We start from the raw sequence: 16,075 nt of genomic DNA, 5'->3' as shown, positions 1-16,075 counted from the left end.
TGTGTATGAATATTTTGTAAATGGTGGCTAATTAAGAAGAGAAAATAATAATTAGAGAAGATATAATGCTTTGTGACTTTTTATGTACTTAAGTTTCAAACTATATTGGATGGACTCTATACATGAAGGTACTATGACCCCTAGGGGCATCATTATTTTGAGTTTTTAGATTGTTTTTTTTTCTACATTCTCATTTTACTGATAGGGAAGCCAAAGTTTGAGAGGTTATGTGAATTGGTCATGGTGACATGATGGAGCCAAGAGAAGAACCTTCTGATTATGGGTGGTAACTTGAGAGTGGTTGTATTATTTTTATATTAGTTTAACACAAACATGCAAATTCAGTGTCTTTGGGAAAATAGTTTTTCTAATATTACTTGTCACCTAGCTTGTGCTCTGAATGCTTATTCAATCTTCTTTTCGTAAGAAATAGATTGGCAGACTTGGTCTACATGGCCTAAAATTGAACACTGTAAATAAATGGAGTCTGACTTTGTGACTGATTTTTTAAAGATTTTGTAAGCAGTTCTTTGTGTGTATGAATGTCTATAATGTATCACAAATTGGGTGGCACCAACCCAATAACCAAGATGCAGAAAATTGATGCTACTTATTTTTCCTTGTGTGCTTCCTTGTTGTTTTTTTTCCTCCACTTACATAGGCATTAGAGCCTGAACTCCCAGTTTATATCTCTCATACTTGTAATTAACTATATAATGTTGGTATTTCTTTTTAAACATATGCTTCAAGACAGCAGATATTAGCTTTTATTTACAGCTAGTTCCTTGCTTCACGTACAATTCCTGGCCCACTGAGTAGGCACTCAATATTGGAAGACAGGGAGGGAGGAAGAGAAGAAAGGGAGAGAGAGCAATAACTTAGTGAGACTATTTAAAAACACAATATGACAACCTTCGAGGATCTCTAATCCACCTTAGACCCTTCCTAGAAGATTTGCTTTAACTCTGTAAGCCAACTGCTCCCCTTGTCCCTCATCCCAAGAGTTGCCCAGAATGGTCTTCACTCTAATGGCATATAAATCTCTTCCTTTTGGAAGATGGTAATAACATATATGGATTTAGCAATTAGTAGTTTACAAAGTGGTTTTTTGTTTTAAAGATTTATTTTATTTATTTCTCCAATCCCACCACCACTCCCCTACCCCCACCCCCGTTGTCTGCTCTCTGTGTCCATTTACTGTGGTGTTCTGCGTCCGCTTGCATTATCTGGCAGCACTGGGAAACTGCATTTATTTTTTTGTGCTGTGTCATCTTGTTGCATCAGCTCTCCACATGTGCAACGCAACTCCAGGGCAGGCTGCACTTTTTTCACACTGCGTGTGGACCAGCTTACCACACAGGTCAGGAAGCCCTGGGGATCAAACCCTGGACCCTCCATATGGTAGATGGATGCTCTATTAGTTGAGCCATGTCTGCTTCTCCAATATGTTTTCACAGACTTGGTATTTTGTAATGCTTACAATGATTTGCCAGGATATGGTTAAAACCCACTATCTTAGAGCACCAGTTTTTTCTTTTTTAAAGATTATATTTTATTTTTTATTTATTTCTCCTTACCCCCTTGTTGTTTGCACTTGCTGTGTCTGTTCATTTTCCTTGTTTCTTTAGGAAGCACTGGAAACAAAACCTGGGACTTCTGATGTGGGAGGGAGGCGCCTAATTGCTTGAGCCACCTCCGTTCCCTGCTTTGTTGTATCTCTCATTATGCTTTTCTTCTTGTGTTTCTTGTGTCATTTTGTTGCATCAGCTTGCCACACCCACCCATCACACCAGCTAACTGTCCTCTTTAGGAGGCACTGGGAACTGAACCAGGGACCTCCCATGTGGTAGGTGGGAGTCCAATCACTTGAGCCACATCCACTTCTCTGGAGTACCAGTTTAATCTAGGATTATTCTCTTATCCAAACAAGACATGACTATATGATGGGTAGAGTGTGAAACTGAAAAGCAGCTTTTAAGATAAAGCAAGAGACTTCAAAAGGTTTTCTAACTTGCCACAAATTTTAAGAGTGCTTTGTGGTTCATTTTTCTCTCCTAACAGTTGAGAACAATGTTCCTTCATTTCATCCTTATTGCAACCCTATGTAAAATATGGCAGTATCTTCATTTAAAAAAAAAAAAAAGGTAAAGCAACTTGCTGATGTCGTGTTACAGCCAGCAAATAACCATCTATGGCTTAGACACACAGATTATTCTACCTACCAGTTCCTTAATTTAGTGCAGGGTTCTTAACCTTTTTTATTCCACAGATCCCCTTTGCCAGTGAAGTAAAAACCACAGACCCTTTATTAAGTCCACACTACACTGTGTAGTGTATTATCTATTAAATATATCATTCCCTCACCAACATGCCCCCACAAGAATAATGTTTATTTGAATTTCAATTCAAGCTTACAGTCCTCTTGTTTAGAACCCTGATCTAGTACGATTTTCTACTCTTTTGGGTTTTCCGCTAGGATCACTCAGTTTGTTTAGCTCCTTCTAGTAATAATTAACTAAACAATATTTTATTGATCCTGGAGAATTAATGAACTTCCAAAAGTGATCACTTTTACTTTCAGAACATAGTCTTCTCCCTTGCTAGTGGCAGAAATTTTAATCACTCTTCCACTTGAGTCTCAGGCAGACTAAGGGTCTGAGATTTGAACAAAGATTTGGTATGCTGATGATCCCTGGGTAAAGTTAAGTAGGCTAAACAATGCCTTCTTTTCATTGTTACCCTTCACACACATGTATTCCAGCCTAATACAAATGCTAAGGATAAGTGTGTAATGCTCCTATCACCATACCTGGCAAAAAATACATACCTATCAAATGTTAGCCTTTGTTCCTTTCCTGCTTTACCCCTCTCCCTTATTTTTCCTTTTGGGTTAGCAGTGATTCTCAGTCCCAGCCAAAATAGAAAATATCTATGCCTGGCCCCCACCCCAGAGACTCTAGTTTAATTGGTTTGTGGTGAAACCTATTTGCATGTGTATGGGAGGAATGGATGGAAAGGACCAGAATTAGAAACTGCCTACCTCTTAAGAGATCCAGTGTACCCCCATGCCAGTGTGTGCCCAGTGTCGGTCTTTACCTGAATATGAAGGAATTGAGTAGTATGGGGAATGTGCTGTGTATGTCCTTATAAGCTTTATTTCCTTTAAGGCTTGGTCTGCTTTTATTGTTCCCTAAGGTTTTCCAAGGTTCAGGTCAGAAGAGGAAACTATTTATGCGGGATCTGGGTGGGAACGAGGGGAATGAGCAGCATCTCCAAGCTGTTGAAGCCTTTCCCAGATGAATCTCGCTTGAAAAATGGCTAATTTCTCTCCATAACTTTCTTCCATAAACAAACTTTTTATCACCTATGAGAGGAGCCTTGTTGATAGGGAAGAAACCAGGAACATTGACCAAAGTGTCAGTGTACCAAGGGGCCTGACCCAAGATGGATTACTCTCTGTAGCAGTTTGATATGGTTATGAATTCCAAAAACAGATATTGGATTATGTTTGTAATCTGGTCTACTATTGAGCATGATTGAGTTATGATTAGGGATTTGATTGGGCCATGTCATTAGGGCGTTGAGTCCCCACTGATAAAGGGCATGGCGAAGGACAGAGTTGAGGGTTTTTGATGTTGGAGTTTGATGCTGAAGCCTTAAGCTGGAGCCCTGGGAAGTCAGCACACAGAGGAAGGAGAAGCAAGCCCCAGGAAGAGAGGAACCTTGAACCCAGAGAGAAGCAAGACCCTGAAATGGAGGAACTCAGGAAGCCTGAACCCTTGCAAACGTCGGCAGCCATCTTGCTCCAATACGTGAAAATAGACACTGGTGAGGGAAGTAATTCATGCTTTATGGCCTGGTATCTATAAGCTCCTACCCCAAATAAATACCTTTTATAAAAACCAACCAATTTCTGGTATTTTGCATCAGCAGCCCTTTGGCTGACTAATACTCTGTCCTTTGGTTCTGTTTAAGTTCATGTGCATATCAGCATCCATTTTGTTCATCTTCTCTTCTCTTTATATAATTCTCTACATTATTTTGGGATTCAAAATTCAGAATTAACAAGTATGGGTCATCTGAGTAGTCTAGAAATTGTGTGTTTGTGAAACGTGTGAAAAGACCTAATGGCATTTTGGTATAGTGGTTCAGAGGAGATGGTTTGTTGGGAACAGATGCCAGATATTTGGGTGCATTCTTCTGAAGTAGGAAATTTCAGACCTGATTTGGTCAGATCATTCAGTATAAAATACTCTGGTATATAATTAGAATTCTCAAGGTTTTCTTTTCTTTCTTTCTTTTTGTCTGTAATTTGTGTCATTTAACAATGTGTTGCTAAACTAAAAGTAGGATGGTAATTACTCTCAGTGGAATGCTGTCAGGCCATAGGTATGAATGACACATAGACATCACCTGATCCAAGTGGCTGTTGACTCCCATTTTCTCTAGACTGTTTTTAATATGTGATGGTAGTATAATGCAGAGGGATTCTTTACCTAGGTTTGTTTCCAAAGAAGTCTTGTCAGACATACACCTTTTAAATGGACTTTTCTATTTTAATGAGAAACTTTGGGAGATGGACCTAGAAGGTCTGAAATGATTACTTTGATAACATGTCACATATTGAGATATGTGAGTCAATGTGGTATCAATAACTTAAATGGTAAGTGTAATTTAGAAAATGTGTAACTTAATACTAGGTATGCATGGACATAGCAAAGCCTTGGACTTGTAGTTTGGACAAGATAATAAAAATGTTAGTGGATAAAAATGGGCAAGTAGCCAGGGTTTTCCTCAGAAGCAGAGAGGAATAGATGTTAAGATGGGGATATCTGGATTCTCATATTGACCAGATAGATGCCTGTATTATAATACTATCGGAAAGAATGTGTCGATTTGGTGTGAATGGAATGTATGAGTCTGATGTATAGAATGGTAGGAATGAGAACCTGAAAGTGGGTTAGGGGCCAGATAGTGAAGGGTCTTAGATGTTATCATGAGAAGTTTGAAAGACCAGTGTTGTCAGGTAGATGAAGTGTACCTGAAAAGGGAATGTTAAGGATGGTATGTGATGTGGAAATCATTTCTTATGAGGAATGGTAATACATCTTCATTGTAGAAAAGAAAAAAAAAAAAAAAGAGACAAAGTAATGACCCCAAATGAAAGAGGAATTAGCCTGGGGTCTGTGGGTAATGATATTAGAGAATCAAGTGTAAGAAAGAAGTATTTAACCAGGTGTAAGAATGTTCCTACCCTGGAGTAGAGATCTTTAGTTTTCCAGTTCTGTGGAAGTCCAACATTCAAGCAAGTGCTTTAAGCGCCACTGTATGGGAAGGATGCCTGATAGATGGAGCTCTGGGTCCCTGCTTTGCTTCAACCTAAACAGCTCTGCTTTAATGTATTTCATTTGCTGAGATTCATTTTTGGGAGAAAGAAGAGAGCTCTGCTGTTCAGACAAAGCTTGGAAAAAACCACTGGGATTGGCTGAAATGCCCAACTGAGCCTTTTTATTCTTTTGCCTCAACTAGAATGTTGTAAAAGTTGTTTGTAATACAGGATACAGTTTCATATATTATTAATGACAATTAGATTTCCTGACCAATCCAAAAATATATTTAATTAATAAAATAATAGCTCTAAGTGTAAAAAGATTAGTAGAAAACAATAGTGTTGTGGTAGTAATTGTAAGGTAAAACAGAAAGAGAATTTGGGTGAGTTCTTTTTTATTAATCTTGGGTTATATTGTTTAAAAACAACATTTATTTAGAGACTTACGGAATTTTGTGGAAATTCTGAAGTGAATTTCTAGCTACTTTCAAAGACTTTATTGATTTGAATATTGGTTTAAGAATGAGGGTTTTTCAACTGTCCATTAATGGATAAATTTTAGTATGATCATACTGTGGAATACTTTTTAGCAATAAAAAGAAACAAAATATTAAAAATGCAATAACATAAATGAATCTCAAAAACATTATGCCAAGTGAAAGAAATTAGTATGAAATTGTAGGAAAGACAAACAAATCTATAGTACAGAAAGCAGATTAATAGTTGCCAGAGTGTTCAGTTGGGGGAGGGAATCAACTGCAAAAAAATACAAGGGAATTTTTCAGGGTGATGAACTGTTTTGTAATTTTAGTATTATGGTAGTGGTTACATGACTAAATAGACTTGCTTATTAGACTGTACACTAAGATGAATAAATTTTATTGAATGTAAATAATGCCTCAACTTAAAAATGTAAGTGCTTCGGAGGCAGACTGGACATGGATTCCATTCCCAACCCTGCTGCGGTAGCTGTGTCACCTTGTGCCAGTCATCCTCTCTGGGCCTCGGTTTGCTCATCTGGAAACATGTATGGAAAGTGATGGTACCTCCCTTGTAAAGTAGCTTTGCAAACTAAATGAAACATAATAAGCATTTAGAATATAGTGCCTAGAACATGATAAATTGTCAGTAGATCGTTATATTATTTTACTTTATGGTATTTTTTCTCCTTTACAAAGTTTCTCAGTAACACTAGTATTATGTTTGTCAATTATTAGCATTAGGTTTGCAAATGGAATGCAAAGAAGACTTATTTGAGAAAAATGGGTAAGAGAAGGAAGAAAAGGGTGTAAAAGGTACAAATACATCATGTGAATGTAACAGATGAAAGTGTATTCTATCCCTTCAAGCATCATTGTTACCACCTATATTTATGTTGTTTATGGAGAAATTGATCTTAATTTTGATTTGCCTGGTTTGAAATCATTTAGGCTAAAATTCTTACCTGTCATTATAAAGACAAGGCTATTAGAGAAGTTTTTATGGGGCAAGTTCCAAATCCCTTGTTTTTTGATAATTTACAATCTAGTGAGGGAAAAAGGGAAATTTTTGTACTAACTTCAAGATCTGAGCCCATTGTAGGATGAAATTTTTATTTTCATGACCAATACTCAGATAGAAGCTGAATGTGAACATTAGATGGTCGAATATAATTTAATTTCACATCCTGAAATGTTAATTCAAACTGAGTTTGCAAAGTATTTTTAAGAAATTGAATTTTATTACAGACCAAGTAGTTAAGTAACCGTCCCTACAGTTGACTTTCAACAGTTTTGACAAATATTCCCATGCCAGTTAGTAAAATGTTATAAAGTCATAGTTTTAGGTAATGTTCATTTTTTTCATCAGACACACATGCCAGGGCTCTGCTTACGTCCCTAAAATGATCCATGCAAGCTATTTTGATTCACAGTGAAGTTGCAATTTATGTATGTGGGAGTGTGGTTCACAGCATATGGGAGAGGTTCTAAAATCAGTTGAAACTGCATATAGTCAAAAGTACCCTTAAGTTCCCTAAATGACCTTCAAATCACAGGGTCTGGGCTCTTGGAAGGTCAAAAGTCAAGAATTAATTTTTGGCTGTTACCACCATTTCTCTAGGGCATGGAGACCAAGGCCTACTTTGAATGGGGTACTCCCTCCCCCTTTTCTTTTTCAAGTTTCTATGGTGGAATCTGTATATGATGTTTCTTTGCGTAGAGAAAAATTTTCTCTTCATAAACTTTAGCAAATTTGCATGAATCTATATAGTAAGGGAATTAGTTTGTATTTTAAAGCCAAATCATAGCATATCCTTAGAGAATCACATGTATGAAAGATTAGCCATTTAAAATCAAGTATAGGCCAAGTCATAAAGTACAGCAGATTATCCATTTTACAGTGTTGCTTCATATACATAACAAATCACCATACCATCCACATGAGAGTGCCATCCACAGTGTACTAGTCATTGACCACGGAAACTTATTTTTAAAATAACTCTTGCATGTCATTGCAAAATACAAGTACCTTTTCATATTTATTCTTGTGAATTGAAAATAACTAATTATTTTCTGCCTCCCACACGGGAAGTCCTGGGTTCAGTTCCCAGTGCCTCCTAAAGAAGACAAACAATGAGCAGACATCAAGCAAAACAAAAAACAAAAAACAACAGACAATGAGCAAAAACAGAAGCGAACAAAGAAAAAACAACAAGCAGACAACGAGCAAAAACAAACAACAGGGAACAAATGCAGCTCAAGCAGTTGAGTGTCTGCCTCCCACATGGGAAGACACAGGTTCAGTTCCTAGTGCCTCCTAAAGAAAAAAACTAACAGACAACAAGCATATAAATGAGGGTGCCATCTCTGGGGGGGAGGCAGCCAAAAAAAAGTTAGCATTTTGATTTTCTGCATTAATACTATAGGCACAATTTTTCCCAGTGAAAAAATCTAAAATATTTGTCATTAATAATTTTATTTAACTTTTTATTGAAGTATATCATACATATAAAAATGTACAAATCATAAATATATAGCTTGATATATTATCACAAGTTGAACATGCCCATGTAACCATTACCTAGATTAAGACCAAAACATTACCAGCACCCCCCAATAAACCATCAGGCACCCTTGCAGTTACTACCCGTAGTCAAGGGTATCCACTGCCCTGAAATTTAAAAATTGCTTGTAATTTTTTATGAGATATAAATTGCTTAATATATATGGAACAATAAAACAATGTCATCTTTAATGATGGTGATAATTGAAGAAAATCAAGAATTAAAGTTCTTGGAGGAAGTAGATAGGACTTGAAAGGAATTTTTTTATTCCCTCCCCGCCCCCCCCCCCATGACTCCCTCATCTATTTGCTTGTTGTTTATGCTCATTGTTCATTTTTTGGTTTTGGTTTTTAAATTAATTAATTAATTTCTCCCTGCCCCCTTATTGTTTGAACTTGCTGTGTCTCTTCACCTTCCTTGTTTCTTTAGAAGGCACCAGGAACTGAACATGGGAGGAGGCGCCTAACCACCTGCACCATCTCCATTCCCTGCTTTGTTGTATCTGTTTTTCTTCTTGTGTCTCTTGTTGCACTATCTTGTGGTATCAGCCTGGTGCACCTGCCTGACGTGCTAGCTTGCTGTATTCTTTAGGAGGCACTGGGAACCGAGTGAGGGACTTCCCGTGTGGTAGGAGGGAGCTCAGTTGCTTGTGCTGCATCTGCTTCCCTGCTCTTTGTTTTTTCTTATTGTCTGCTCGTTGTCTGTTGGTTTTTTTTTCTTTCGGAGACACTGGAAATTGAACCCAGGACCTCCCATGTGGGAGGTGGGTGCTCAACTGCTTGAGTCACATCTGCTCCCTGAAAGGAATTTTACATCTTGTTTTATCTTATATAAATCTATAGTATCATAGCTAGTATATTATATAAATGAAATTAGTCACATTATTCCCATTTTGTGCTGGTTCATGTAAGTTTATCAACTTAATATTCTTTGTTTAAAAGACAGTTGTTTCCAGGGGGACATATCCTTTTTCTGCTCCCAAATTTGTCATTCGTAGTCATTTTATTATCTTTCCCTAAGGGAGAGTTTGGCTATAATTAGACTTTTTGCAAACAGCCCTCATATGAGCAACTTGATCAGATTTTAAAGCACCAGTAGTGTTGGCCTGCATTCTAAAGCCTACCCATGTAGCTAACGAACCACATTTGTTGAGTACCAGTTTTGTACAAAGCATTCTGCCAGCTGCTTTAGAGAACATTGAAAGGAGTACAGAATATAACCTTGCCTTCTAGGAACTTAATGGTATAGTGAGGTGGTTAAAAGTATGGACTCTGAAGCCAGACTGCTTGGATTTATATTGATTTTAGCAATATACTTAACCTTTCTGTGTCCCATGTTCCTCATTTGTAAGAAAAGGCTAATAAGAATACTTAATGTCATTAAAGTGTTAAGTGGTGTTTTAGTTTCCCAGCTGCTAAAACAAATACCATGTAATGGATTTGCTTAAACAATGGGAATTTATTGGCTCTGGTTTTGAGGCTAGGAGATGTTCAGAATTGAGGTGCCACCAAAGCAATACTTTCTTCCAAAAGACTGTGGCATTCTGGGGCTTGCTGCCAGTGATCCTTGTTTCTTGGCTTTTCTGTCACATGGCATGGCACATAGAGGACTCTTCTGGCTTTTATCTTCGTCTGACTTTCATTCTGTCTATAAAGGATGATACAGATTAAAGTCCAAGTAGGGCCACTCCTTGACTGAGGTAACATCTTGAATATATATTTACAATGGGTGTTCCAACCCATCCCCTGAAGGGCATGAGTTGGTGTGGCTGTGAGACCAAAGAACACAACTTGTACTGAGTTGGGCATAAGCTGTATTGAGACGTATGGACAGGAGAGGCTCTCCGATGGTGGCACTTTGGAGATTGAAGATAATACTCTGCAAAAAGACAGGAAAATGAGGGGGTGATCTAAGAGGTTTCAAAACAAGGACATTCCATAGGGTATGAAAACAGAGTTTCTGCTAGGGTCATGTGAAGCGTACACATGGGGTATGATGATGTTTTCACTGTGCTCATAGGAAGGATGTTTACCAAGAACATTTATTGCTTTGGGACTATTATAGTGTACAATAGCATGTATACATTCTCTCCCCTCTGGGGACGGTTGTTAACTTTTATGTCTAGGTCATGTAGGTGGCTGTGTGCTGAGGACGTAATGGGGGCATCCCTGGGTCCCCATAATGGGTTCACACCCACCAGAATGCAGAACAAGACCAAGAACATGTCCAAACTGGGATACATAATTCGATCCACTATAAGTGCATTACTATTAACATATATAAAGCATTTGAATTGTGCCTAATACATAGTAAGCACTCATTAACTATCGCTCTTATAATAATAATCACTAAAAGGATCATAGATAAAATGCCAAAATCAGGACCACAATGAGGAAAGCGGATTTGGCTCAACTGATAGACCATCTGCCTACCACATGGGAGGTCCAGGATTCAAACCCAGGGCCTCCTGACCCATGTGGTGAGCTTGCCCATGTGCAGTGCTAATGTGTGCAAGGAGTGCTGTGCCATGCAGGGATGTCTCCCACATAGGGGAGCCCTGCATGTAAGGAGTGCACCCCATAAGGAGAGCCGCCCCGCGCTTAAAAAGTCCAACCTTCCCAGAAGTCGTGCCACATACATGGAGAGCTGACTCAGCAAGACGACTGAACAAAAAAGAGATGCAGTTTCCCAGTGCCGCTGACAAGAATACAAGCGTACACAGAAGAACACACAGTGAATGGACACAGAGAGCAGACAACTGGGGTGGAGGGGGATGGGGAGAGAGAGAAATTTTAAAAAATAAATCTTAAAAAAAATCATAAATTCCATAATAAGTGATGAGAACAAATTGAAGCAGCTTGGATCACTACTTTAAAATGTCTGCCTCTTCCATATGCCATCCTGCTTCCATGGTGTCAGTCCTTAGGCTGTCATAGCCAATTTGCTGTTTTCATTCAGAAGTGAAAGAGAATCATCTATAAAAATCATGAACTATTTAATGAAGCTTTGATTAAAACTACCAATAGGTCTTTTGCAACTCTTTCCCTGTCCTTCCCCTATTCAGGATTCCCACCCAACCCCCAAGCGTGTCTGGATCTATTTACTCTGTATTCTCTATTACCTGTATGTTTAGCAGTTGAAGACTTGAGTGAACAGCATTCCCATTTATCATCTTGGAGTAAGTTCCAGTGAGTCATTTGTACCTTAATATTGCAATCAGATTATTTTTCATTGATTATCCAGCCAGAAATCAGATATAATGAAAGAATGGGGATTATTGTTTGGGAGAGAAATGAGTAATTTTGAAATGCAGAGTGTTTAATTTTCTCTCTAAATAGGGGTTTTATGGTGGGGGTGTTGGGCAGCATGACACAGTTATATTGTGAGACACAAATGGTAGGATATCAAAACATATTTCACCTCCTTTTAAGTGTTGCCTTTTGTTATTAATTCATCCATGTTGTTATGAATGAAGCAAACTTTTGCGGAGCTGAGCTAGGAAACTACCACTTTCTTCTCTACGGGGAGATAAATTCTAGGTTCATAATAATGAAAAGTGTAAAAGTCCCTTGAATTTCTTTTTTAATGTATCTGCTTTATAAATGATGTAAACAGTAATTGCTATGTAATTCAGAAGAGTTTTCTCTTTCATTAAGGGTTATAGTGATGGGAGGAGTCAGGGAGAAAGTAGGCATTGCTTGCGCTGGATATTACTTTTAATATTTGAGAGGTAGGAAAGTGAAGAGGTCAGAGGTATGGAGGCAAGGGTAAGTACGGTGTCTGATGAAAAGTAGAAAGTAGAAGATGAAATTGGCTATATGATATTTCAACTATGTAGTTGAAAATTCTGAATTCTTTTCTGAGGGAAGAAATAGTTTTTTTAAATACTATCTTATACTGCAAATGTAACCCTAAATTATCCTTCATTTTCTATATAAGCTAATTTTATAACATTTCACTCTTTAAAAATGGATTAGAGTTCTCATTTATTTTTAAAGAACCTAAGGTTTCAAATTTGAGAATCTGTCTGCTCTGAAAATCCTTTTAGATGCCAGGATCTCCTAACAATATCTTATAACCCTCTCTAGCTCTATTAAACATAGTAATGATGCATTATGTGATTTTTTAGTTTTGAAGGTGAAGAAAACTTTCAAAGCCCTATCTATATTCTTCAGCATGGCTGAGGATGGACCTGGTGTCTTAATCCTTTTCTACTTTTTTCAGTTTTCTTTCTTAATGAAAAAAATGTTGTTCTTCCCCCATCTGTGAAGCTATATGGAAAGTAGATGGAGACAAAAAGAAATTTTACTGAAACTTTTACAGATGCACATTCTGTGAAGCAAAAGCTAATCGTATGTAGAATTTCTATACATCTTTCAGGAGACTCTTTATGAAGTGTATATGTGTGTGTTTGTTAAACTCAGAATGACCACCACAAAATCCAGTTTTTGGTTATTTAGAATGAATGGCTTTCTTTAAAAATGATATCTGACGGGAATATATAAATGAAGATTTATAAATTAGGAAAAATTTTTGAAAGAAACTCTATCTGTATCTAATGTAGGTAATGGGCCCCAATATAAACCCTTATAAGACTTGTGAAACTTATGTACCCATTATATCTGCTCCAGTGACTGCCACATCCAGTTGAATATCTCTTTGATTGTGATTTGACTTGTATTTCATAAAGGTTTTTAAAATATATTTCTGCAGTAAATTTGAATAATATCTCCAGATTAATTAATTTTGAACATGCTTAGAAAAGGTTTATGTGAATACTTTTTTATTTTTAAATTCACTATTTCAATACATATATCCATGGTTTTCTTCTGTGTTTACATGCAGCCAGGAGCTATGGGCGGAGACGAGGTAAAAAATTTTAATGAGATCTTTGCTTGCCAGATTGTGAGTAAATATGAGTGCATGCGTGTTTATACGCGTGTGTGTGTAAAACAATAATTATTGTATGGTATGATGTTCTAGCTAAATTATTTTAAAGAAGTAATTCTCTTATCACTTTCCATATCATTACTTTTCATTGTTAGTTGGTAATTTGTTCTTTTAATCCCAATAAAGATATGGCAAAGACTGTTCCTACCTGGAAATTTTTATGTGACTTATTGTGAATGAACTTGAGGAAATAAAAGGCCAAGCATATGTATTTTTCTGCCCTGTATCTACTGTGCTTTTTTCACACTTCTTAGAAGGCATAGGTTAGGTTTGGGAGGGCAATTCACCTTACTAGGTTGGCTAGTGAGTTTTTTTGTATCACATCCAGAGGTAGATTTACCCTGAAGCTAAATGAAGCTTCAGTTTCCAAGGTTTTTAGCTAGGTTTTATATTATCTTAAATAGGAACCCCAAAATGTATAGGCTTCAGACCCCTTACAACCTGGATTCTCTGCTGGTCATACTCAAACAAAATAATATGTTTCATTTGTGTAAAGCTTTTAACCTTTCTAGAGCATTTTAATATCTGTAATTTATTCTAATAATTTTATGCAGTAGGTAGGATAAACCTAATGTAGTGGAAAGAGTATGGGATTTAGGGTTAAACTCCTCAATTGTTATCACTACTTTTTTCCTTAGGTCTGGTATCTTCATCTGTAAATTATGAAATAATTAAACTAACTTCAGAGTTGCATGAAGTTCTAGTAAAAAAAATGGGAGAGGAAAACTTATCCATGTAAACTAAAAGCATTACTCTGCTTTTACTATGTGAAAATCGCTATGGTATCTGTTTGCAAAGGGTAGGAGAGATTAAGTAATTTACTTAATGTGTGACTTCAACTCAGGTTCAAGACTGGAATCAGTGTCTTTGACTGCTTATTTGGTGATGTTTACCATTCATCAGGCTATCTCTGACTTTTTATTTGAGTCCCAAAGAAAAAAATGATATTAAATTCATAGTACTTTATTATTAATTCTCAGTAAATATTTGTTGAATGAATGAATATTACCAGAATATAATGTGTATTTGAGTTATCATTGAAATGTTTTTTCATGGTAGTACCATATAGTTAGTTTTACTTTTCATCATGATGAGAAAATACATGTGTAGTTATTTTTTAACCATGAAAATACCATTTAAAATGTTTTACTTCTCCTGTTTTTAAATAAGAAAGTATAGTAAATAATGTTTTCGGACATCATTCCTACCATACTTTTTTTCTCATTTTACTGGAAAATGATAACTGTCAGGAAGGGTAGGGACTGGACCATTTGGAAAGTAGACATAATCTTAGGATGGACAGCAAGGACTTGCCTCTCCTTGCAGTCACCAGATCGAGTCAATATTTCCCCTCTAGTTTCTTAGTCCTCTACCCTTCACTTTCTATTTCTACTGCTTCATCTTTCTGAAACACCACTTTGTCCATGTCACCCTCATTCTCCATTGAGGATCCCCATGATTTGGTCTCATCTGTCTCTTAACCATACCTTCCATTTTCCCACTTCAGCTTGCCGAGACTAGTCCCTCTGTTTTCCCACTATGAAGCAAATGCAAGTACTATCCACTCTCTCTTCTCACATCTACTTATCTAAAGCCTCTTCTTATTTCAGTAGTTAAAGCCTTACCCCTTCCTGTAAACCTTGCCTAGTGACCTTGCCAGGCATTGTTTTCCTCTGCTTCTGCTATATTTCATTTTTTCAATCTTTCCTGTATGCCCTGATTCTTCAACTTCAACTGGAGATAAGTTCTTTGAGCATAGTTATCTCTTGTGCTTAATGCTGTACTCTACATATAGTTAATGAACTCTTGATAATTTGGGGGGGGGGGGTGGGTACCAGGGCCTGGGCTTGAACCTGGGACCTCGTATGTGGGAAGCCAGCCCTCAACCACTGAGCCACTTGGCTCCCCTGAGTTGGTTTTTTCATTTTTTTGCTTGTTTATTTTTTTGTTGTTGTTTTTAGGAAGCACTAGGAATGGAACCTAGGACCTCTCGTGTGAGAAGCAGGCACTCAACTGCTTGAGCCACATCTGTTCCCCTTGATAAATTTTTGAAGGGAGTGTTTTAAAATAACACCCCGCATCTATGCAGACCAGAGTTTGGCATTATATAACATCACCTGTAGTTTCTGAACCCCTGAAAAAATACTCATCTTTTTTCCATGTTACCTTCTCCATATTTATTTGTAGGGTTCAGCTTCATCATTTTCAAAAGCCATGATCATCTTTGAGTCATATACTATGCTAAATGCTAGAATGTCTTGGTCTGTGCTCTCTTTAAGTCTGATTTTATGCAGATTGATGGTTTTAGGTGAAGATGTGAATGACAAAAGAATATAGGATGTGTGTGAGAAAGAGAACTAAAAAACTGAATGTTGGCATAATGAGAGAAGAATGGGCAGAAAGTTTTTATACCATGCTTTTATTTAGTCTTCTGTTCCCAAAGCTGAAGAAGAAGAAAAGTCATCTTCCTTGAATATAGGAACATTAGTATGTGGGATGGGGCAAGTAGACTTCAGATCTACCACTCTCATTCCTTAATGAGCTCGGCCAACCCTACATAGTATAAATGGGATTAAACTGTCAGATTTCCTCATGTTCATTTATTTATGAGATCAGGAGTTAAATTCTTCCAGTTAACATTTAGACTTGCCAAAAATGCATAAAAAGTGAATTTTCTGATATAAATTACCTATGCTTAAAAATAGAATTTTAGCTATAACTCATATGCATTACATGTGTATGTTTATAAATTT

The 16,075-nt window shown here is 37.0% G+C and overlaps 1 protein-coding gene across 9 annotated transcripts in view; it reads left to right on the top strand.

Annotated features, from left to right (window-relative positions):
• Positions 1-16,075, top strand: part of CPEB3 (cytoplasmic polyadenylation element binding protein 3) — a 238,494-nt gene that overhangs the window by 119,876 nt on the left and 102,543 nt on the right. For 4 of the 9 annotated variants that reach the window (XM_058298773.2, XM_058298770.2, XM_058298769.2 and 1 more), the window contains exon 5: positions 13,218-13,241. The exons of the other annotated variants lie outside the window; for them this stretch is intronic. In XM_058298773.2, the coding sequence (XP_058154756.1) occupies positions 13,218-13,241 (24 nt within the window). The remainder of the gene's footprint in view (positions 1-13,217; positions 13,242-16,075) is intronic. 9 annotated transcript variants of the gene reach the window in all.

The sequence above is a fragment of the Dasypus novemcinctus genome, chromosome 6 (genome assembly GCF_030445035.2).
Source record: "Dasypus novemcinctus isolate mDasNov1 chromosome 6, mDasNov1.1.hap2, whole genome shotgun sequence".
Classification (NCBI taxonomy): domain Eukaryota; kingdom Metazoa; phylum Chordata; class Mammalia; order Cingulata; family Dasypodidae; genus Dasypus; species Dasypus novemcinctus.
This window is presented reverse-complemented; position numbering and strand designations above follow the sequence as displayed.